The sequence below is a fragment of the Gorilla gorilla genome, chromosome Y (assembly GCF_029281585.2).
Source record: "Gorilla gorilla gorilla isolate KB3781 chromosome Y, NHGRI_mGorGor1-v2.1_pri, whole genome shotgun sequence".
NCBI classification, from domain to species: Eukaryota; Metazoa; Chordata; class Mammalia; order Primates; family Hominidae; genus Gorilla; species Gorilla gorilla.
Genome location: NC_073248.2, coordinates 15,905,961 through 15,931,337, shown reverse-complemented (window position 1 = coordinate 15,931,337; position 25,377 = coordinate 15,905,961). Strand labels below are relative to the sequence as shown.

The 25,377-nt window shown below is 39.0% G+C and overlaps 1 protein-coding gene across 2 annotated transcripts; it reads left to right on the top strand.

Moving 5' to 3' along the window:
* Nucleotides 1-419: 419 nt before the first annotated feature.
* On the top strand, nt 420-13,173 carry LOC129530259 (RNA-binding motif protein, Y chromosome, family 1 member A1-like). Of its 2 annotated transcripts, XM_055377119.1 has the most exons (7): nt 420-561; nt 2,424-2,536; nt 3,009-3,112; nt 6,126-6,303; nt 8,211-8,363; nt 8,710-8,781; nt 10,346-10,461. In XM_055377119.1, the coding sequence occupies exons 2-6, from the start codon at nt 2,428-2,430 to the stop codon at nt 8,775-8,777; spliced, it is 612 nt and encodes a 203-aa protein (XP_055233094.1). In that variant the 5' UTR covers nt 420-561; nt 2,424-2,427; the 3' UTR covers nt 8,778-8,781; nt 10,346-10,461. The 2 variants fall into 2 exon arrangements, with proteins under 2 accessions (XP_055233094.1, XP_055233093.1); XM_055377118.2 differs by lacking the exon at nt 8,710-8,781 and having other exon boundaries at nt 445-561; nt 10,346-13,173.
* Nucleotides 13,174-25,377: the final 12,204 nt, after the last annotated feature.

Genomic DNA, 25,377 nt, shown 5'->3' with positions numbered 1-25,377 from the left:
GACTTTAGTCCCACGCACTCGACCTGCCCCAATCCCCCCAAGCCACTGCCGCTGCCCTGGTCCCTCTCTCTCCCCTCTGGATCTGCAATATTCAGTACCATCAGCCTAGCCTGCCTAATGAAGTGAGATGTTTCATGTGTTCCCTGTGGGTTAATTAATGTCTTGCCACACTCAAGATGCCAGTTAGGGTGTACGTCTTCCATGCCCACAACTGCAAAGGGCTCACACTTCGCGTGTGCCTTAATCCACCGCCGCCCGCCCCATGGCACAAGCGTGGTCTCGGAAGAGTTACCGCGACATGACGGAGCTGCAGCCCAGCCGGGGCGGGGGGCCTCAGGACACGCCCACAACCTTCGCAGTAACTGGCTGACGCCCACCGCCTTCGCAATGATTGGTCGCTGGAGGTAGGCGGGATTTCCGGGCACGGCTTCTGGCGTCCTTCCCTCTCAGGGTAGCTCCAGCTGTCCTTCCCGCAGTTGGCCCTGTGGTGTTCCGAAGCCGGTTACGTACGGCCTGAGGGCCAGGCGAACCTCAGGCTCTTTGTCCTACTAAAAAGCGCAGGTATTTTCTGTTTCTCTGGACAGCTGGGTCTCTCGGCAAGAATAGAAAGCAAAGGTTTGGGATTTTGTCTATAAAAGGGGATGGGTTTTCTATGTGTGGGTGTTGAATTACGGGAGGAGTCACTGGGGAAAGAACTCCTCAGTGCTATTAAGAGACTCACTTTCGTTAAAGTCACTGATTTTTCCTGAGGATTCTACCTTTAACTGCCTAATATGTCCGACTAGTTGTGGGAGATGGTGCTAAGGCGCCATTGTTTTCATGTGCACTTTTTATTAAAGCGGGTTTTCTCTGTGAATGTGGTCATGATTCAGAATACAGGCAGTACCCTTAACCACTGCGATTAAAAAGTCACACTTTTAGTTAGCACATGTCGCGTGTCTGATTTGCTTGGAAGAAATTATCAAATTTTGACATAAATTGTGTTACTTTAGTGTATGTGGAAATATGGGGCCATAAATAATCTCAGTTTCAGTTTGCCTCTGTAAAGGCTGTAATTGTCTCCTTCGTTGTGTGACAGTATTTGAAAGATGTTTCATGTATCTTTGGCACCGTAAATAATTTAAACCGAATAAGTGGGTGTAATGGAGATAAATGGAGTTAGATAGCCGAAAACTGGAACAAAATAGATGCGCTTAAGTTATTCTGTTAACCTGGCACACTGCCTTACTCCTGTAATCGTAGCATTTTGGGAAGTGGAGGTCGGAGGATGGCTTGAAGTCAGGAGTTTGAGACCAGCCTGGGTAACGTAATGGACTCTTTCATTGCTATTTTCGCATCAGGGACTGGTTTAGTGGAAGTCAGTTTTTCCTCAGACAAAGGTTGCGCAGGGGAAGAAGGCGGCGAGGTGGACAGGTTTGGGAGTGGGGGCTGGCGGCAGGTCTCCGAGGGGCACGTGGTGGGGCGGGTCTTCCGGTAGGAGCAATGTGACAGAGGCCAGGTGGGGCAGTGAGGCTGTCACGGGGACAGGGAGGGCCAGCGAGGGAGTAGGGAGGATGGTTTCCGGATAAAACTGTACCAGGTCAGGTCATCCTCAGGCGTTACATTCTCCACAGACAGGTATTACATGTCATCCTCCGGCATCACATTCAGGCCACAGATAGGTACGGTTTGAAGGCTAGGGTTTGGGGATCTTTGACCTATTGTATATTTCAAATCACTAAAAGATAGTAAAATATTTAAAATATTCTCCTCCTAGAACATTTTCAGTAGCTTGATTTCATCTCTTATCCAAATATCATGCTGAGTGTGGTGAGTCACCCTTGAAATCCCATCACTTTGGTAGTCCGAAGCCGGCAGAACACTTGAGCCGAAGATTTGGAGACTAGCTTGGGCACTATGGGGAAACCGTTGTCTATTTTTAAAAATACAAAAAATTTCCCAGCTGTGGTAGAAAGCGCCTGTAGTGCTAGCTACTTGGGAAGCCGAGATGTAGGAAGATCAGTTGAGGCTGGGTGGAAGAGCCTGCAGTGAGCAGTTCACTTTGGCCACAGGAGACATACATCTCAAGAAAGCAAATATGCAAAACATCACACTGTACCTCATACATAGATTGTTTTCAAATAAAATTATTTAAATGGGGACATTCTTCATATTGCAACTTAGGAAAATTACAATAGCTTTTCTTATCTAATTTTTAGAAATGAGATTTTGTCAGGTACATACTAAAATGCAGCATGTGTCCATGAAGTTAGTGCCCCTTTGCTCTGAGTGTTACAAATTTTACATATTTAAAGTCAGAAATACTAAAAAGATGTCAGCCTCGGGAAGGGAATTTTACTTGGGTTTTCAGCACAGTATGTAATAAAATTTTATCTTTTTAGCTTATTTACATCTAAATATAGATAATGTTTTACCATTTACAGCACAATGGTAGAAGCAGATCATCCTGCCAAGCTTTTCATTGGTGGCCTCAATAGAGAAACCAATGAGAAGATGCTTAAAGCAGTATTTGGGAAACATGGTCCCATATCAGAAGGTAACTCTTAAAACCGTGTGTGTGTGTGTGTGTGTGTGAGTGTGTGTGTGTGTATGTGTATTTTCACATGTATATTTCAATATGTTTGTTTAAAATATGTATGTTATATATATATGTTTTGAAAAAATATATTTTTTCAAAGTTCATTGTATACCTACATTAAAATGCCTTATGCGTTTTAAACTCTTATTTTGTAGTATCTGTTTGATATTTGGAAAATTCTCATAGTAGTAGGTTAAGGTTCTATGGAAAGGATAATCTACTACTTAGAAAGAAAAATGAGGAATAGTAAATGTGCTGTGGAGTTCCGAAACAAACTGGAATAAAGTAGACTGACTGTAGGGGTGACTGAGTATTAAGAACCATAATAGTGATGTGAAATGCAATTATTTTTTAGTTTGATGTAACTTTTAGATGGTTAGTACCTTGATGAGTCCATTATATGCATGTAAAATGTTTTCATATGTTTTAGTTCTTTTGATAAGGGATCAAACCAGCAAATCCAGAGGCTTTGCCTTTATTACTTTTGAGAACCCTGCAGATGCTAAGAATGCTGCCAAAGATATGAATGGAAAGGTAAGAGTCCCTTATTACTAATATTCTAACTCTGCTCTTCAATTAACAATATTTCTAGGTCTTTTTAATATTACTAAACTTTTGAAGGTAGCAGAATGACATATGAAGCCATCCTCTTTTTTGTGCCATATAGGTGCAAGTGTAGTCGGAAGGGTATTGGAATTAACATTATATAAATTAATATTTGATAACCTTTTTCTATGTTTGTATTTCGATATGAGTGCAAATAGATTTTAAAAGGGTTTGAAGAGCTTTAAAACTTATAAGGAACCCTCATGTATATGAAAGTAATAAGTCAATATTTATTAAATGCTATTAATTGAAGTACATCCAATTCATGGAAATACTTTTAGAGCGTAGACAAACTGGATAGACATCTAGACAGACTCACAAGAAGGAAAGACTCTTTCCTTCTTGAAGAATATATTTTATGAAAATATATTTTTGCGAAAGTATATTTAAATAAGACCTTCACATTTACGGAAAGGTTAAGTAGTTGAAAATAGAAAATAATATGGGAACATTGAAGTCAGATAGCAGAAGAAGTAACTGGCATTTTTGCTCCATGCTTGCTTTTTCTGCTAAGGACATTTCTTTCCTGTCACCAGAGTGATTTATGTAACATGAATAGCTAATTACTCATTTCCCCAGTGTGTTTGAGGACTTGTTTTGATTGAACCAATGGTCTCTTGTCCTGTTGAGTCTTAAATCTAGAGATTGTGTGTTTGCTTAAGCTTTAAACTTGTATGTAATTATATTAATTATTGAATTCCTTTACATTGTAGTCAAGAGCATTCCATTCTGTGCTCTTTAGTGCTTTTTTGCTTTATAACATTATCCCAATCATGCCGGGCATGGTGGCTCATGCATGTAATCCCAGCACTTTGGGTGGCCAAGGCGGGCAGATCACAAGCTCAGGAGAAAGAAACCATAATGGCCAACATGGTGAAACCCTGTCTCTACTAAAATTAAAAAAAAAAAAAATTAGCTGCATCTGGTTGTGTGTGCCTATAGACCCAGCCAGTCAGTAGGCTGAGGCAGGGGAATCAGTTAAACCCAAGGAGGCAGAGGTTGCAGTGAGCCGAGATCACGCCGATGCACTCCAGCCTGGCAACAGAGCAAGAATCCGTCTCAAAAACACAAAAAATAAATGAAATAAATAAATAAGGTTATCCCAATCTGTTTTTAGGTCCTGTTAGTCTTCACGCTATCCCCAAAGTGCCTTTTTAGACTTCTTGAGAATTATCCTTCCCTGTGTGTGTCTCATACATAAAATTTATGCTTCAAAAACCACTTAGATTTCATATTTTCTTCCTCATTTCATATTGTAGGTATTTTATACTCACTGTACTGTGTATTAATCTATTGATCGTGAAACTGTATATAGTGCATATTTAAGTCTTGCTAGTTGCTTTTCTTTCTGTTACATCTAGCACACTTCCTGTCACATAGCAGAAAGTACATTTTTATTCACCCTTATAAATTAGTATTTCAAGCTGTGGTAGAAACCGAGAGTTGCTTTTGGTTCATGGCTTTGTGGTAGGTATGGAGATAATTTTGACTTCTGTATAGGAATCTATGATAATATCTTTTTTCCCTCTAGTTTTCAAGCAAAAGGGCAGATAATTTGCGTAAAGTTTTTGTTCGTTTGTTTGCTTTTTAAGATGGAGACTCGCCGTGTGCCCTAGGCTGGATTGCAGTGGGGCCATCTTGGCTTACTGCAACCTCCGCCTCCCGGGTTCAAGCGATTCTCCTTCCTCAGCCTCCCAGTACCAGGGGCTACAGAGGCACGCCACCACACCCAGCTAATTTTGTATTTTGAGTAGGGATGGGGTTTCACACTGTTGGCCAGGATGAGCTCTATCTCTTCACCTCATGATCCACCCGCCTCGGCCTCCCAAAGTGTTGGGATTACAGGTGTGAGCCACCGCGCCCAGGCAACGTTATTTCTAAATTACTTCATCTCACATATTTTATTGTGTTAAAATAACTATGAATGTTGTATGCACATTAATGTTAAGATGGCCAATAAAGGAGGTTCTTTGAGTTTTCAGGGGGAATTAACAGTTAAGGAATTTTGGCTGACTTCAGAACACTGGGAAGGAAGCAGCCATGGGCAAATCTGGGGAAAATATTTTGAGCCCAGAAATAACAAAAGAAGTTTCAAGGTAGGAACAACTGGCGATGTGGCTGCAAGGGGTCTTGTTCGGGGATTTAAGTCCTTCCTCCAAATAACAAAAGCCATGTAATTTTTAAATCACATTATTAGCTGAACTGTTTTCAAAAATTGCTGTGGCCTGTAGAAAAGATTACAGTGAAAAATGTTATTATGAAATTAATTAGGATAGTTAAGCATTTCTGAGAAATTACCTGAAGTACTATATGAAGATTCGTTTTTTAGGGGCACGTCTAAGGCAATGTAAGAAATGAGTAAGGGAAGAAAACTTAATGAGATCAAACAAGGATCACATATACAGAAACATTTTTAGAGTCAATATAGAATTGTAAATCATATGGGGACATTTTATGTAAGTGTTAGAAAATCCAACAAGAAACAACTCATAATGAGTAATGTGACTAATCACTCTGAAAAAGTAAGCTCATTTTTTTTAAAATGACGCAGGTTTTGTTGGGACACTGCAACTTTCAAACCAGTGATGTGAATACAAAGATGAAGTGGATTATATAGTGTAAAAAACAGATGTGCCACATTCTTCCATAGAATGTGTGATGGGTCAATTTTTTTTCTATGTTTGAGTTTTTTTTTTAATAATTGAGGAGTTTTCAAGGAATTTGAATAATGGAATTTGTGTTTGATCCCTTAATGGAAGGTATGTGCTCAGTAACTATCTCAAATTTGGCATTGCGAAAGATGTGTTCATTTTAGGAGAAAACAAAGTTTCCTTTTGGGAGAAAATACCTCGAATTGAACTAGAGTTGATGTAAAACTGTTTGTAAAATGTGCTTACGTTAAATGTGCCAGTGTTATTGATAGTACCCTTAATACTTCTAGTCTTTGGATGGAAAAGCAATAAAAGTAGAACAAGCCAAGAAACCATCTTTTCAAAGTGATGGTAGGCGGAGACCACCAGCTTCTTCGAGAAACAGAAGCCCTTCAGGAAGTCTGAGATCTGCAAGAGGAAGCAGTGGAGGAAAAAGAGGGTGGCTTCCCTCACATGAAGGACACCTGGGTAATGTTTTAAAATATAAAGATGGAACCATAGGACTGAAAGAAAATAAGTTTGAAGATATGGAAATTTCTCAATTTTTTAATTTCCTGTATGAAGAGAAAATTAGCTTATTGATAATAAGCAAACTTATTTCTAAGTACTAGAGGTGTATTATAAGAATGATTGAACTAATATCTAAAATTTGTTTTAAAATTATAATAAGTTTGCATTGAAGTAACACACATTTGAAACTGAGTTGTGTTTGTGAATGCTGATTGCCTGTACTCAACCGGGTTTCTGCAGAACTCATTTATATTCATTATACCTTAGAGTTTTCTACTTTAGGGCCCAGAACTTCATGTCAGTTGTATTATCAAACTACAATGTCATATTTAAAATTTTCCAACAGGAAAAAGTAACTCAATACTGAAGATTGATTTTACACTATTTGTTTTCTTGTGTCTACATGTGGAAACATCTGTGCAAATGTATTGCTTTGTAATACTGATACAGAAAGTTTGTACATTGGCCTGCCATAAAGCATGTTCAATTGAAGAAATGTAGAACTTTAATTTCTGAAAAGAGTCTGTGACTCTGGAAAGGTCTAAAAACCACTGCTTCACAGATATGAATGAATCTTTCTTTGCTGGAGGCTGAGTCACTGAAAATGATATTTATGAGTGACTTACTTAATAGAAATGAGGGGTCCATCTTTACATATAAAAGAAAAACAAACCATATATTTAAACAAAAGGAAAAAGAAAAAACTATTGGATGGGCTGTGCGAGGTGGCTCACGCCTGTCACCTCAGCACCTGGGGAGTACAGGGCAGGTGGACCACGAGGTCAGGAGTTCCAGACCAGCCTGGCCAACATGGTGAAACCCTGTCTCTCCTAAAGATACAAAACAATTTGCCTGGGCGTGGTGACGTGCACCTGTAATCCCAGCTACTGAGGAGGCTGAGGCAGGAGAATCACAGGAACCTGGGAGGCAAAAGCTGTGGTGAGCCAAGGTTATGCCATGGCACTCCAGCCTGCGTGATAGGGCAAGAGTCCATCTGAATAAATAAATAAATAAACCTGTTGGTTAACTGGTATTTTCTCTTGACCAACCTTCAAAACTCTAACAATTAACTTGGAGTTTTAATAGCCAGACGTGTACTTAATTGGAGATTTTTTTCAAGTTGAAATTGCAGTGTTTACTCCATTTTAAGATGGATAGCTTCATGGCTATTTTGTCTCCACTGATCTTGAGGGTGAGGTTCAATTATACTCTGCCACGGATGAGAACGTATATACAAATTCTAACCTGTAACACCACCTGACAGTTGGCATATATCTACATTTTTGTAGATGTATAAAAATATGTTTATATTACCGAATATGCAATTCTTAAAGACTGTTAAATCTCAGCATAATCTGAAAATCAGTGTCTCATAAGGGAATTTTAAGAATTCTATATTGTGTTAACAAATTTTAGAGACAATGTATTTTCCTGATATGTGACTTCTTGGTATTGGAAATATTTGAGTTTCTTTGAATGGAAATTAGTTTATCTTTATGATGTGCTTTGAAAATTTTTCCTCATTACAGAATGATATAAACAGTCATTTATCATTTTTCTTTTAATATTTTTATGCATATTATGTTTAGATATTTCAGTGATAGATTTCTGTGCCCGTTCACTCCCCATTTTCCCACATCTCTCTCTCATACCAATATATTATGATACTTGATTTTCTTTCTAGATTTTCTAAATGAACTTTTATTGCTTGAAGTGTACTAATACCATGTAGGAATGCTAATTTTATTAGTTTAGGCAAATGTGAATTTGTTATAAAATGTACAAAACATTTGTAAACAACTAAAACTTAGCCATCTAAGAAACAGTGATTTTAGTTAACTAAAAAGATTTTGTTTGAAATACAGATGATGGTGGATACACTCCTGATCTCAAGATGAGTTATTCTAGGGGACTCATTCCAGTTAAAAGAGGTCCATCTTCAAGAAGTGGAGGTCCTCCTCTGAAAAAATCTGCTCCTTCTGCTGTGGCAAGAAGCAGTAGATGGATGGGAAGCCAAGGTAAATGCTACCTGACAGAAAGACCGTAGTTTTTGTATGACTAAAAATGAGTTGTTTTACCTGAATGCTTAGCTTTAAGTTCATTGAACAAAAGGGAAGTGACACATACGTGAGCATAATTACTGATTGATAGCTTTTATTATAGTTTCTATCTCACTAGGTACATTTCAGATTTATGTTGAAGAAATACTTGAGCTTCTCATTGCAGATCAAAGAAGTGATTAGAGTGAGGCCAACATTCCTTTTAATCCTGTGTTTGCTAGAAAATTCCCCTTAATTTTTCTAAAAGTTCCTAGCAGTATTCTTTGATGGTAGGCTTAATCTAATTAATTCTTCCATTTCCTAGGTCCCCTGGTGTCCCATTCTAAAAATTGCTTGTTCAGTGACATTGTTGTGTTGGAGTCTTGCTCTTAACCAGGTGAGAGTGCACTGGTGAGATGATGGCTTACTACAGTCTCAAATTCCTGGGCTCAAGCAATTCTGCTGTTTCAGCCTCCCGAGTTTCTGCAACTACAGGCATGCACCACCACACCTAGCTACATTTTTTTCCTATGTTTTTGTGGAGAGAGGATCTGACTACACTGTCAAAACTGGTGTTAAAGCCTGGGGCTCAAGTGGTCCAGCTGCCTCAGCCTTCCACACTCACTCACAGTGTGAGCCGCTAAGCCTGGCCATCCAGCTTCTGAGACCTCAGTAATGCGTATGTGCAAGGCTTACTCACTGCTTATAGGAAGATTCAAAATAACTAGAAGAGCATTTAGCAGACAAGGAGTCATTGAGCTTAAATATGATTTAAAAATAAATTTAAGACTTGAAAGGTACACACATAGGAGTCCAAAATGCTTAAATTCAGTGTATATCACAGAAATGCAGAGTTGTGAAATATAGGTGTATGTAAATCAATAATTGAGATTATACTGGGATGTTTAAGCATTAACACAAGATCCTTAGTGTAACATTTGAAATTATTTGAGGAGAGAATTTAGAACTAAGCAACATGAGGTGAGCAGTAGGATTGAATAGAAGTAATATTTTTGAGATGGAGAATTGTAAGACTGCAGACTGAACAGAAGAAAATAAGACAATAAATAAAAGTTCTTAGCAAGGAAGCTTAAGCAGAGCAAATTAAAATTCTTTCTTAATCCTCCATCCTAATATGGAGGAAGTTAAAAACTGCCATTTTCAATTTTACATTTCATAAGTAGATTATCGGTGAAGGGAGGTATTTATCGGATTCAGGATACCCAAGCCAACACATTTCCATTGGAAAATTAGCCAGTGAATGTATCATATGTGAAACACTGACCTCTAAGAAATAGCAACTGAAGAATATATTAAAGGAGAAACTTTCTATTTTGAAATAGCAACAATCTTGTAATGACCCCTTGCATACCATTGCTTATTGCAGTAAAAGCAAATCTTGGTCATCATTAGAAAATCTTGCCTAGTACAATTTAATTTGTCAACATTTAAGATAGAGCCAACCAGTCAGAGATAAAGAACTTTTATGTAAACATTTAAGCATATAGTCATTTAAAGGTAGCTGTATTTATGTGTGTGTGAGATGAACTGAATTATATTGGAAAATTCAACTTCTTTGGCTGAGAAAGGACAATGTATGTAAACTTTAAAATCAGTGAAGTGTTTGATGGTTTTACATGTTTTCGCTCTGTCGTTAGTAGTCATCAGTAATTCATATGGAAAGGAAAATAATAACTGAGTAGTTATTAACCGTTACAAATGAACTTTTACCAAAGAATTAATGTTTGGCTTTAGCTTCATTAGAAGAACTGGCCTTGTGGGAGCCATGGGATTATCCAAAGCCATAAGAAATATTCACAGTGTCATGACTGTCTAGTAATTTAGGAAACAAAGAATGGAGTCATAGAAGAAATAATTTTAAAAAGTTGTTTGAGAGAAGAGAAAATAGCATTTCAGATTTGGTGTTCTTTACATAATGTTCCATCATTTGAATGTTAAAGGTCCCATGTCACAAAGAAGAGAGAATTATGGAGTTCCTCCACGCAGAGGGACAATATCTTCCTGGAGAAATGATCGCATGTCACCAAGAGATGATGGTTATGCAACTAAGGATGGGTAAAGGAAAAATTAAAACACACAGTTGATTTTTTTTTTGCTGTGGTGATGAAATTCACGTAACAAAATTAAATATTATAAGGTGAACAGTTAAGTGGTGTTTAATACATTCTGTGCCGTGCAACAACTACCTCCATCGAGTTCCAAAACATTTTCGTCACTCCAAATTAAAACTCCAACTACCAGTTAAGCAGTCCCTCCCATTTCGTCCTTTTCCTTAGCTGCTAGCAAACACCAGTCAGTGTTCTGCCTCTGAACTTACCTGTTGTGGGTATTTAATGTTAATGTGCTCAAACAGTACATGACTTTTTGTATTTGTCTCCTTTCCTTTTGCATGATATCCTGAAGGTTCATTTACATCACAGCACTTCACTCCTTCCACAAGCTATTAACCCATTATTTTATCTGGGTTGTTTCCACCCCAGTATTTCTACGCACCAATATTTGTTTGAGTATGCTTATTTAGTTCTGGGTGTATGTGAGTGGAATTGCTTGGTCCTATGATAATGATGTTTGTTTTCTTGAGGAACCACCGCATTTCTCCATATTAGCTGCATCATTTTCCGTTCCAACCTAGCATTGTATCAGCATTCCAATTTATCTACATCCTCTCCAACACTTGTTATTTCCTGCTTTTTGAAATTTATTGTCATTCAACTGTGTGTGTGAAATATGATATCTCCTTTTGGATTTGAAATACATTTTCTGCACCCATTAACTCACCATGCACATGTACCCTAGAACTTAAAGTATAATAAAGAAAAAGAAATGGTTTTCTGAATCACTGAATATGGGTATCTGTCCCATGTGCTTTTTGGGCATTTGCCTATTTTATTTGGAGAAATATCTATTTAGATGTTTGACCTTTTAATTTTGTTTTAGTAGTAAGTTAGTCATATATTGGATACTAGAAGTTGAAAATTTAAAATGCATTGCTTTAACTTATGCACACGGAAATCATCCAAGTGCCCGAGAAACTAAGGATTATGCTCCACCATCTAGAGGCTATGCATACCGTGATTATGGTCATTCTAGTCAGGATGAACATTCCTCTAGAGGATATAGGTACTGTAACTTTTTCTGGATTTGTCAAATAGATTGCTTAAATTGTTCATTCCAACTAACATTGTATCAGGGCTCCAATTTATCTACATCCTCTCAAACACTTGCTATTTACTGCTTTTTAAAATTTATTGCCCTTCCTGTGTGTGTGTGAGGTATGGAGGCTCCTTTTGGATTTGAAATACATTTTCTGAATCACTGGTTATGAGTATCTGTTTCATGTGCTTTTTGGGCATTTGGGCATTTTGGGCATTTTGGCTCTTTGGGCATTTTATTTAGATGTTTGGCAATTTAATTGTGTTTAAGTTGTAATTTAGTTATGTTTAGGATACTAGAAGTTGACAATTTAAAATTCCTTGCTTAAACTTGTGCACACAGAAATCATCCAAGTTCCTGGGAAACCAGGGATTATGCTCCACCACCTAGAGACTATGCATACCGTGATTATGGTCATTCTAGTTGGGATGGACATTCCTCTAGAGGATATAGGTATTATCATGTTATCTGGATTTATCAAATAGATTTCTTAAATTGTTCATTCTGAAATTGAAAAGACTTTTTTTTTTCAATTTAGTTACCATGATGGCTATGGTGAGGCCCGTGGTAGAGATCATTCTGAACATCTAAGTGGAAGTTCTTATAGAGATGCATTTCAGAGCTATGGTAACGGTCCAGGATGGATTTGTAAATTACAGAATTTTATTTAATAGACCAGATTGTTATTTTAATGAAATTCTAAGGAAAATTGTAAAGGACATATGCAACATGTTTAAATATTGAGTATTCTTAACAGTATAAAGCCTAGAGAATGATACGAAGGTGAGAACTTCAGTTAACGGTAAGAAAATGTGACTGAGCATTTACTTTAGAATTAAGTTTGTTAAGCTGCAAAATACTACTCTTACACTTCTCTTAAATAAAACCTTCTGACTATTGAAGACTTGATTAATATCCTGTCAACAAAGGCGGAGGAAAGCAGATATTTCCAAATAGTACTTTAACTAATTCATGCTTTAATGATAGCAGTAAAAATGTTTAAATGTAGTCCCACATATTATTTTATCAACCCTGCAGGGACCTCTCATGGTGCACCACCTGCACGAGGGCCTCGGATGTCTTATGGTGGAAGCACCTGCCATGCATATAGTAATAAACGAGATAGATATGGTAGAAGTCAGGAGAGTTACTCAAGGAGCTGTGGTGATTTTTATTATTGTGATCATGAGCATGTTTGCAGAAAAGACCAAAGGAATCTGCCTTCTCTGGGTAGGGTGCTCCCTGATCCTCGTGAAGCATATGGTAGCTCAAGTTATGTGGCATCTACACTAGATGGTGGGGAAAGTCGATCTGAAAAAGGAGACTGAGGCATATATTAAAGCAAGTATTGAAAATAATAGTTATTGCATACCAAACCTTGTTTGCAAATCAAAAATTGAAATGTTATTTCTGCATCATTACCTGCATATTACTAAAAGAAACATATTGGTTTTGTGGAGAAAGGTAGATACTAACTTCCTCCATGAATTTTTTGAGGTATTCAAAGGAAAAGGAATTGTTTTCAAAGTAATTTCATACTTGTTGATGCTATTTGAAAAGTGTTTAGATGTAATATCTACCTTAAAATTCTCACAATAAAATTTTACATGTACTGCAAAATGTCTGATGTTATTGGCTAGCCGCACATGCTTAAAGCAAATTCAATAGGAGAGTAAATTGTGTAGTTTGTTGTATGTTTTCCTTTGTTTCTTTGAACATAGATACAAAATTAGGGATGTGTTATGTCACCCTTGCAAGCAGCTCAAGTTTTCTAATTAGGCTTTTTCTCTTTAAAAACTAACAAGGTTAAAATGTTTGAGAAGTCTTCAGAAAGACTACAAAACTGTCTTCCTCACCATAAAATGTTTATTTTTTAGAGGAATAGTACAGGTCAAAGGAAATAATTAGATGTCACTGATACTAAAGTTTAAGACATCCGGAACATTCTCTGTGAAGCATTCTGTGACTGAAGAGGATAACGGTAATGAAAACTTTTTTTTTCACCTAAATCAGAAGTGAACCAGCTAAGTTTCTCAGGTGCATAGCATAATGAATTTAAATGTTCGTAGTTTAAATAGTGGAAAGGAAGTGTTTTGTCTTGTGAGGTACCCACGTTAATTTTTTCTTGAATATTTTGACAATGGGTGTTGTAAGTAATGGTTTAGTAATATGTTCTTACAAATAGGAATAATCTAGAATGGTTGGGATGGTATCAATTTTTTTTGAGACGAAGTGTAGCTTTGTCGCCGAAGCTGGGTTGCAGTGGCTCTGTCTTGGCTTATGGCAACCACTGCCTTCTGGGTCCAAGCTATTCTCCTGCCTCAGCATCCTGAGTAACTGGTATTAGATATGCGTGCAGCACAGCTGGGCCAATTTTTGTATTTTTAGTGCAGACAGCGTTTCACCTTGTTTGCCAGGCTGTTCTTAAAATTCTGATCCACCCTCCTCAGACTCCCGAAGTGCTAAGATTATAGGCATGAGCCACCACTGTCAGCCTATCAGATTTAATTGATAATATGAATGGAAACACTTTAAACCTCATACTTAGGGGAAAGTGAAGTGTATAAAACATAAACAACAGCATAAAGTTTACGACGGGATTGCTTAAAGTTTTAAGACATCATTGAATGATAAAAATATCTGGACCGAAATAACTAAATGAATTAATTTTCCTGATTATACAAACTAAAGAAATGAAATACATCAAGTTCCAGAAGTTTTGCAGTGCATAATTCTTACAATTGACAGACTAATAGGCAAGGAGGAAGTATTTTCTTGAAAAATTTTGACACAATCATCAATTTTTATAGGGTAAGGGTACAAATAATTTTAAAGGGAGAAGTTGCCAACTTTGATTTTCAAGTGAGTGATTCATGTTATGAAGTGTTTTCATTCACCTGTAGCACTGTGAGGATGAAGTGAAAAGATTAAATCTCCCTAGTCTTGTGTATCTTACTGTCCAGGTGTGGTGGTTCAGGTCTCTAATTCTAACACCTGGGGAGGCCGAGGCTTGCAGAGCACTTTAGGACAGGAGTTGAAGACCAGGCTGGCCAACACCATGAAACCCCATCTCTACCAAAAATACAAAAATTAGCCGGGCATGGTGGTGCCTGCCTGTAGTACGTTGCAGTTAATTGGGAGGCTCAGGCAGGACAATGGTTTGAACTTGGGAGCCTGATGCTGCGGTGAGCCGATATCGCACCATGCACCCTAGGCTGGGTGACAGAGTGCGACTCCAACACAAAAATAATTATATCCATCAACAAATATATAAATAATAAATAGGGTATCCTTCAGTTCAAGCACTTATCGATTCTTTTTTCTTGTTTAGAGACAAGGTCTCACACTGTTGTCCAGCCTAGACTGCAGTGGCACCATCATAGCTCACTGCAGCCTTGAACACGGGGTTCAAATGTGCAAGCCTTCTGTTTCAGCCTCCCAAGTAGCTGGAATTACAGACACACACCAACCACCATGCCCAGCTTTTGTGTTTGTGTGTGTGTGGTAGGGACAATGCTTTGGACATATTGTTCAGGCTGGTCTCAAACTCCCAGACCGAAATAATCCTCCTTCCCTGGCTTCCCAAAGTGTTGTGATTATAGCCGTGAGCCACTGAGTCTGGCGTATCTTTTCGTATTATGAGCGACATTCCACCTCACTGAGTCTGGCATATCTTTCCTTGGTATCAGTGACATTTCACCTTTGCTCTTTTAATTATTTTGAGATGTACAATAAATCCTTATTAAGTGTAGTCACCGTGTGCCACTGAACACTAGATCTTATTCCTTCTAAGCAAGTATAATTTAACCCACCCCCATCCCCTCTTTGATCCCTCCCTTACCAGTTCACATTACTTGTATCAAAATATCACGTGTATGCCAAAAGTATTTACAACTGTTAGGTACAAATTTTCATTCCCTTCCTCCTTCCCTCCCTTCCTCTCTTCCTTCCTGCCTTTCTTTCTTTTTGTCTCTGTATCTTTTTCTCTCATTGAATTTTTTTAAGACAGGATCCTGCTCTGTCACCTAGGCTGGAGTGCAGTGGCGTGATCTCAGCTCACTGCTCCCTCCTTATCACGGGTTCAAGCAATTGTCCAGTCACACCCTTCTAAGCAGCTGCGACTGCAATCATATGACACCAATCCTGGCCAATTTTTTTGTATTTTCAGTAGAGACCAGGTTTCACAATATTTGCTCAGGCTGGTCTTGAATTCCTTTCCTTTAGTGATCCACCCACATCAGCCTCTCAAAATGCTGGGATCCAGGCATGAGCCACAATGAGCACCCAGTTGTATGCATTTCTCTCTTCTGTGATCTCTCCTATTTTATTATTTTATTCTCTTTTTATTTCTGAGACAGCGTCTCGCTCTGGTGCCCAGGCTGGAGCACAGTGGTGTGATCTCACTTTACTGCAAACTACATCACCAGGGTTCAATGGATTCTCCTGCATCAGCCTTCCAAGTAGCTGGGAGAACATCTATGGGCCACCAAGCTTGGCTAGCTTTGGTATGACACTAGACGTGGCATCTTGTCATGTCTAATTTCGTATCTGTTTTAAAGCTCAATTGATAGGCAATATTGACTTCCTGGAATGTTTTATGTTTACAAAACTATTATAGTACTACTATTTAGCCTCCTCCGATAAAACATGGTAACATACAAAACATACACACACAGACAAAGACACAGTCAGTGATCAAAAAATCAGTGTAGGCCACGACCTAAAATGAAAGGTGAGCTGCTGCAGTTACCTGGAATTAAACCAGACCAGAGTTGACCCATACCAGGCTTAGAGATGTGAACAGAGGCTTTCAAACAACTCTATCAGATACATGTTAGATTATTCTCCAGCCATAGTGAAGGAGCATTAAAGATCTGTTGTGCTTAGAAGAGTCTCGATGATTTGACTTTTGCAGGGTATTAGCATTCATGATGTTGGCCTTTACAGCTCTCTGCAATTAAGTCAGTAGACAACGCAGTTTTTCTAGGAGTCTAAAGTGCTTTTCAAAATTATCTAAAAGTTAGTGGCTTAAAACAATAACTATAATTTACTAACTGTCAGTCTATGCAATTGCCCACAGTCTCTCAGCCAAATGATTGTATTTCAGGGGCACTCAGGAGTTTACAATCTAGTGATGGCTCAGGATGGGGACATTGTCAGCTGTCTTCTCATCTCCCTGGTGCCATATCTAGCATAACTCAAAATGTGGGGCTGGACTGCTGAGATTCTTGGCCATCTCCTTCTATTTCTATGCATCTCTCCGTGGGATGTCCCTTCTGCATAGTGTTATCAGGGTGTTAGACTTCATAATGTCCTGGTCCATGGCTTCTGAGGGGTTTGTCCCCATGAGAGCAGGAGACTTAGGCAGAGCTGTATCACCTTGTCTAACCTAGGCCAGAGGTGGCCCAGTATCCAGAAAATGCTTTCACTGTTTTCTATTAATTAGAAGCAAGTACTGTGTTCAGTTACATCAGGAATATTTTCAAATTGGTTTGCGAAGAATTTCAAAGTGTATTTGAGACCACTACTGTGGCCATGCCTAATAATTACTTATTTTTTTTAAGTGCTGGATGGGTTTTACCCAACGTAATAGCTGATACAGACTTTTAACCTTGAAACCTTTATGTAATAGCTCCAAACATTTGGTTATATGTTGAAATAACTCAAGAAAAAATTGATCTTGAAATTAGAGCTATAAATCTATAAAACAAATGAGATAATGTCATAAATATCTGCATGAATGCTTATAGAGATCAGCCTTAAAAATATTATGAAGTCTAGTATGCCACTCTTTTACTATTTCTATGGCTATTACTTGGACAGGAGGACAAGGACTCAGGGGTCTGCCGGTCAATCTCTGGACCTTGAAACAGTGGCTGGGGCCCCAGGAGTAACACTTTGGGCCATACCGTGTAGTGAGGATGAGGAGTCCACCTGGGTTAAGGGGAGTGTGTCACTATATATATCGCTATATGAATATATATATATATATATATGTACACACACATATATAAAACACTATATCAGAAATTCAGTAGTCACAGTAAAATCAAAAAATAATCACAGTCAATTTGATCTCATACCTAGACTGAAATATGAAACTTCAAAAGAAAAGAAAGTTAAGAACTTTGGGCTTGTCAAAATTTTCCTACATAGATACAATTATTGGTGACTTTCTTTCACTAGAAAACATAAACAAACATCCATGTTTTGTATATATGTAAATGAAAATATTTATTTCTATCAGTTGTGACATGCAAGCAAGTAATAAAGTGAAAGTACAATAATAAATCATAAAATTATATAAGGAAATTTCTGTGTCAAAAAATTCCATTGGGACTATTAATTTTATGAAACCATGGAGAATGCTTCATGAAACTACATTAAATAGTACTTTTTAGTATTTCACTTAATTTTAAATAGTCAACAAATTAAAGGAAATTCTGAATCATTATTTCTTACCAATATCATTATTCTACTCAACAAATTCTTTTGAGATTAAATATTTTAAATAAAACATTAAAAACAAATTGTATTCACTGATACCAGCTTTCGATGAAATAATACTTCCGTATTTGTAATCATGTGAAATATATCTGTCTCCTCACAGTGGATCTTTTATAACACCAGTGTTATTATTTTCTCTGATACAAACCCTGTGATACCTCCGGGCTTACTGTGTCCATACATTACATGCCTCCAGAGAGTAGGCTTCAAACAGATGGAAAAATTATATTTGTGACAAAATTCTAGGAAAGGGAATGATAAAATGGGAGAATAATTTCTAAATTTCTAACTGTTCATCAATGGATTTGGATATATTTAGATATAGACAAATATTTGCACACTGCAAGTTTGCAGATGTGTATATAAATTTATATGAGATACCCATAATGTGTGGGTTGTGTAATCTTTTAATTAATTCTCAATTTTACATGTGGGAAACTTGATTAAGAGTTTACCCTCATCAAATACTCAGTTTGAAGTACTATACTCAATTTGATGTAAAGCCAACAAAATCTCTGTCAACATTCATTTCAATTAATCCAATAATGTTAACTGTTGATAACTTCATTCTCCTTGTCCCCTTTTAACAGCTGAAAGTTGATTCTCACCCTAGTTCAGCAATCAGGGTGTCATCCTCAAGAGACTATCACCTTGCTTTGGATTGTGACCTCTGACTCCACCACTTTCATCCTATAGCAGTCCTACCTTCGTGTATTTAATTAACTTTGTACATGGTTAAAAAAATAAAAGTGCAGTGAAATGTCAGGCCATGCTGTGAAATGTTCCAGTGTTTCTATATCTCAAATTGACCTTTCATGTTATAGAAGATAAGAAAAACAATTCATTTCTTAGTATTCAGTCCAATGCACCCTTTCTTATTAATATGCCAAACCTGTCCCTTCAAGGCACTTACATCCAAGCACAGCTAGATGTATCAAAATTTGTTCTCAACAATAACCCTTATGTTAATAACTGTTGCCCAGATCTGGACCCTGCCTGTGAAATCTTTGGTTAGAAGTTGCTATAATGGCTCAAGCTAGGGGAATGACTATTTTTTTGGCATAATTACTGCTGTCATCTTACTGAAAAATATCACATTAGATGACAGCTTTTAGTTAGATCAATTCTGTTGATTCATTTTTAATGTCTATCATTTATGATATTGCACAAGTAAAGATCTTTGATAACTTAAATGGTTAACTGAGAAATGACTAAAATATCTCGCAGCAATTCAAACATTCATTTACTTACTAGAAGTGTCATACATCATTAACTTCAGATGAAAACAAAGTTGGGAAATTGTGAGTGCTAAATTGCTTACTAAAGTATGTATTTCAGGGTATTTTATAAAACTATCCATGCCACGTATGATGCTTCACCAGCAAGGATAAAGCTTTAGCCTATATAAAAAATAGTCTTTGGTTCTTAATACATCTGTACATTTGTCTTCATAGCCTCAAAACAAGTCACCCATGTACTTGACTTTCAGCTGAGTTGACTACCACTTATTAGGTAGGATTTAAGCAAACAGAATAAAGATTTCAAAATTTGGTGACCAAATATGAGAAATCACACTCTCACCATAAGTAATAATTATTCTCAAGTGCCACTGCAAATGCAAAACTGAAAGAAGAAATTAAGTCTAATGTATTGCAATATTCTAAAATCTAAAATTTCCTCTTTGAGGTCTGGTTGTTCATGCCTGGAATTGCAGCTCTCTGGGGGGCTTACAAGGGAGGACTGCTTCAAACGCAGAGTTTGACAGCAGCATAGGCAACACAGCAAGAACCATTTTTAAAATGTAACTAGATATTTTATTAGTTAAATTGGGCATGATGGCACACATGTGTTGTTCCACTTACGAGTTCACAGTTGTAGTTAGCTGTTATCACACACTGCATTTCAGCCTGGGCCATGAGGCAAGACTTCGTCTCTACAAAATAATTCAATATAAAAAACAAAATAAATTAAAATAAAAACACAGGTGTTTTTTGGAAGTTTGTATAATTGCTCTAAAAGTAGAGACATTGTTTAAAGTTGAGCAGTCAATGCGGGAGTGGAGAGTGAACATTGTTTATATTGTTTTCCAAAAATTAGGATGAATGTATTATAATGTTATATATAAATATCTAATAACCTTTTGTGCAATAAATGTTGACAAATGTCAAGCCATTGTGTTTATAGACTTTTCCTTCAAAATATTCATAGTTTAATTGGAGAATGAAGAAAACAGCCATAATTGGAATGTACTCTGGCAAGTGTTATAATATATACAATTTAGTAACTTAGTTGCAGAGGAAGGAAGTTCTTAACTGCGTTTACAGGGGTGTGGAGAACCTTAGGGAAGGAACAATTGATCTCATCTGTAAGGATACAAATTTTCGAGAAGAATGTTTGCGAGAAAAATATTGTAGAGAAAAAAGAAACATTCTTTCTATCAGTGATAGAAGTACCAACAGTGCATATGATGCCATCTGCCGAATGCTTAGAGCATTCTAGCTCAATAAATATTTCTTGAATGAATCCATGAATGGAAGATATTGGGAAAAGGATTCTGGAAGGGATCGTTAAAATCCTATAAAGGGAAGGTAAATACCCTGGACTTTACAATTTTGCCTGCTTTTCGTTATGATCTTTTTATGTTTACTACCTCACAAGCTGTTTTACTTTTTGGTCTTTTCACAAATATCATGAATGAATCATTCCTGAGAGTAATTCTCTCTTTATCTCCTGATACTGTGTTTGTCTCTAATACTCCTTCGTGGGAGGCCCTGAGTTTGCATGCCCACAGCTATATCACTCCCTTCTCCCTGGCACTGTTCTGTAATAGAGAGAGGCCTGGCCCCAGGAAGGCATGGTTCCTAGGCTCCTATAAAAATTACTTCTTGTTTCAGTTCAGTCAAGGGGTGACACTGCAGAGATTAGAGAACAAGAAGATATGATAAGTCAGTTTGTTTCCTTCTCTTTCTCAGTAAGGGATATGTTTCTGCAGTGATTCCATGCCTGCAGGACATGCTCTCTGTTTTCATTTTCCATATAGTGACCCTAATCCCAGACTGGCTCTTCAAATGCCATTTTCTCCAGTTATCATCTGTAAAGGATTTGGGTACTATTTTGGAGTTTTAAATTTAAAAAATATTGATATGGAAGAGGGGCAGGGAAGTGCCTGGTAGAGAAGGCTGTGGTTCTTGGCTAGGGCTCCACCATCAGGCCTGTGCTCACTGACTTAGTTGAAGACACGCACCTCTGTTTTCTTGCCTAAATTGGTGAGGACATGTGTTTCTGGGTTTTTTTGCGCAAGTGTTGCATTTTCCAAGACCACCGTGGCCTGCCATACCCCCATCCTGTTCTATAAGAAATCCTGAGACCCTAGCAGGGAGATGCACAGCAGCTGAACTTTTAGAGGAATGATCACCAGAAGAAGACACAGCATCTGGACCTGGAGAGGACACCAGAGAAAGGAGAGCACAAGGACTGAGGCGGCAGGCCATCCACTGCAGAAGAACACGAAGTTTCATGGGGCTGTGGGAGGAGAGCACTGAGCTGCCCCATTCCAAGAGAAAACCACCTTCCCATTCCATCTCCATTCTGGCTCCCCATCGATCTTCTGAACACTTCCAATCAATGAAAACTTGCACTTATTCTCCAAACCCACGTGGGAGCCAATTCTTCAGGTACACCAAGGCAGGTAATCCCAGGATCCAGAAAGCCCTCTGTCTTTGCAGTAAGGCTGGATGTCTAATTGAACTAACACTAGTAGCCTACAGATGGATGAACTAAATTAACACCGTGCAACACATGCCCACTAGGGATTCAGGAGCTGTATGCATTCACCCCTAGATGCTGCCTAGGGTCAGAGCCCCACAACCTGTCCTCATTGATCGCCCAGCTGCAGGTAATAAGAGAGGTTTTCCCATTTTAACGAGTCTGCTTCCAATGCAGTGTGCTTTCTACAATACTGCAGTGTTACCTTATTGCATATATTTGACAAAATAAGTTACAAACTATAACTAATCTGAGAAGAAAATAAATGGTGAAGAATAAGGAAGAAAAATGAAGCATTGTGTCTCACAATGAATACAAACAACTATAAGTATAATTAATCAATACATGAGTCTAGCCAAGCAGGTGATTAATGTGATGGGGAGGCACTTTCCATCATCTTGGGATTTCATTCTGGGACAGTGAGTGTGAACAGCTATAAGGTCAGATAGAACAGAGGATAGAACCTGGTGAGGTGTGGATTGTATCCCGCATGTTCACCTGCAAAAAAGATGAAGACAGATGACACAGAAGTTGCTTCCAACTGAATCCCCACATCCCCTTAATTGCACAAGCAGTGCACACCAAGGTCCAGTGTTCAAGTGTGAATTCTCCAACGTGCCATGAACCTGTGGAGTGCAAACTAGGGGTTTGCACTTTGAGGGCTTTCATACACTGGGCCAAATGGGAGTAGGATGGATTGATGCTGTGTGGGATGTGGCCTCCACAGTTGCCTCTTTTTTTTTTTTTTTGACTTCCATCTTCCTCATCAAATTAGGGTTTGCTTGGTCTTACTCACCGTCTTGCCCTTCAGCAGCACTACTGGACATACTTTTCAGGATTGCCATCGCCAAGCCTTTTGGTGATGTGTCTGTGTGGCTCTGCTTGGGATGTAGGGATCTGTGTTCTTTATTTTTCTGTGGATCATGAAGTCACAGTGAATTGGGAGGCATGTGTACAAATCACCTCCCCCTGCAAAAAAAATTCAGTCTTTTAGAAAGAAGAGGAGCACACCACACCAAAAAACTGGCATCTTCTAGTGTTTCATTGTCCTGCAGCCAAACCAGGGAGAGCCCCTGCAGTCCTGTCCCATGGGCCGCATGAATTTACCTTGAATTCAGTTCCCAGCTGAATAGGTGATTCATGTCTTAAAGGAAAACTCCTCCAGCGTCTTGGGATTTCATCCTGGGACATAGAGTATGAGCAGAAATGAGGTGAGAAAAGGGTAATGATACAATGTGGTGAGGGCTGGATGGGGTCCCCCAATTTCACCTGCAAAAAAATGAAGACAGATTACACAGAAGTGTTTCCAATTCCATTTTCACATTCCACTAATTGCTCAAGTAGTCCACATCATGGCATGGTGTTCAGGTCAGAGTACTCCAATGTGCAAGGAATATTTGGAGTGCAAATAGGGGCCATGCTGGCAAACTCCCGATTTGAGGACCTTCACGCCTGGAGCTAAATGGAAGATGAATGTATTGATGCTGGGTGGGATGTGGCCTCCATGCATGCCTCTTCTTTTCCTGAGTTCCATGTTACTCATCAGTTTAGGGTTTCCTGGCTCGGGCTTGGCCTCTTCCACACTAAACATTTCCCAGTTCACAGAGAATGACCCTCATGGGAATCCATTGCATGAGAATTTCCTTCTAAACACTGTCATGTTTTAATGACAGGGCAGCTTTGATACTTCTCCTACTTCTATTGGAGGGATGCATGATTCCTGTAGAGTGAGAAGCAGGGAGCCATGTCTGGCTTTTGCCTGATAATATAGCTCTGTTTCATTTTGTCTGCATGGTCTTCTTATAGTGGAGGGGTTCTTTCATTGGGCTGTTGTTGGATGGAAGAGCCTGTTGCCACAGATTATGTAGCTGTTAGGAATTTCAGAAAGCAAAAGGGACATTGGCTAGTGTGGCTGCTCTCCAGGTTGTGGGTCATTGTCTCATTGTGGGGGCTGAGATTGTTTGCACTTTATGGGGGGCTTTTGGTTCCTCTGACAAGGATCATTGAACCTTGCTTCAACTCCAGCACAATGCAGTTGGTTCTTTCAGGAGAGCCTTGATTTTTGTTTGCTTTCATAGGGAATCCACAGTGCCCCTTCACAGCATTACTGGACACTATTTTTAGGCTTCCATCAGCACAGATGGCCTCTGAGACACTCTCTCAACCTCACCTGCAACCATGTGAGGCCAGTCTGAGGTGTGAGGACATGCACCACCTTGGATTTGCCTTTGTAGTTTCTACCTTTCCCTGAGAGCTTCTGCAAGGCCCAGGATGAAGGGAGAGGGTGAGGTCAAGAGCCCAGACATCTTTCACTGACATGAACCTCTGGGGTCCCAGGTATGATTCTATCACTCAACGAACCCTCAACAACACACCAGACAATATCCCAAACCCACGGGACCCAATTCTTGCACACAGCCCCTTTCTGAAATGGAGGCAGAAGATCAGTTTCCAGCGACCACCTCACAGTCTCGAAACACCTCTTCCTCCAGTGGGATCCTACCACGGAGATGCCCCGAAGGGGCCTTGAGGTCAAGACTTTTATGGTCCCAAAGTGGGTTTTCACAGGCAGCGTTTTTACTGATACCAGGCCGGCTCTGCCTGTACCATTTTCCTCTGCTTAAGCTGATTGACAACTCTTACAGCCGGGCACCTGAGCCTGCCTCACAATGCGCACACCCTAGTCTAAAAGCACGAGGCCTGATTGTGAGCTCTGGCTAGCCTCACCGTGAATGTCACCATTGCCTAGCGACAAGTCCCTGTGGCTTGGCAGAGAAAGAGACCTCCGTGGAGGTGTGTCTTTGGTGGACTGTGTCCTGTCTTCTCTGTGGAATCGGGCAGATAGTCCCATATTCCAAGGAGAGGGCAGATGTGAGCCAACCTGAAGAAATGTCAAGCAGAGCCCCAGGAATAAACTGTGAATCCCTGAGGTTACAAAATAATCTGCAAGATTCCTCAGGCCTGCCTAGATGTTGTAGGGGTGAGTCTTTTTGAAACTGGCCCCACTGTGATTTCTAGGTATAGCTTGCCTTTTTGCCTTGGGGTTGCTCTCTCCCAGTTGGGGCTTCCCGCAAAACCGCACAACTTTGGGAGTTGCCGGGCTGTGTGTTTCTGAGGGAGTGTTGTGAAGGTTGGATTTCTGTGTGTGTGCCTATAAGTGGAGTCTACTTCAAGGAATGTGGCTACCACACTTCAGCAATTCTTTTTTTTTTCTTTTGTCTCCCCACTTTGGTGGACTGTCTGGGTGGCTCTTCTTGGGCTGTGGGGCTCTATGTTTCTTATTCTTCTGTAGATCATGAATCCTCAGTGAATAGGGAGGCGGGTTGAGATGTGCAGGCGTCTGAATCATACCCACCCCTGCAAAATAAGCCACTCTTCTTGAGAGAAGAGGGTCACATGACACCAAAAAACAGACACTTCCTAGAGTTTCATTGTACTCTGGCCAAACTGGGGAGAGACAATAGCAGTCTTGTCCAAAGGGCCCCTTGAATTTACCTCGAATTTGTCCTCTGCTGAGCACATGCTTCACATCATGAGAGGGCAGTTC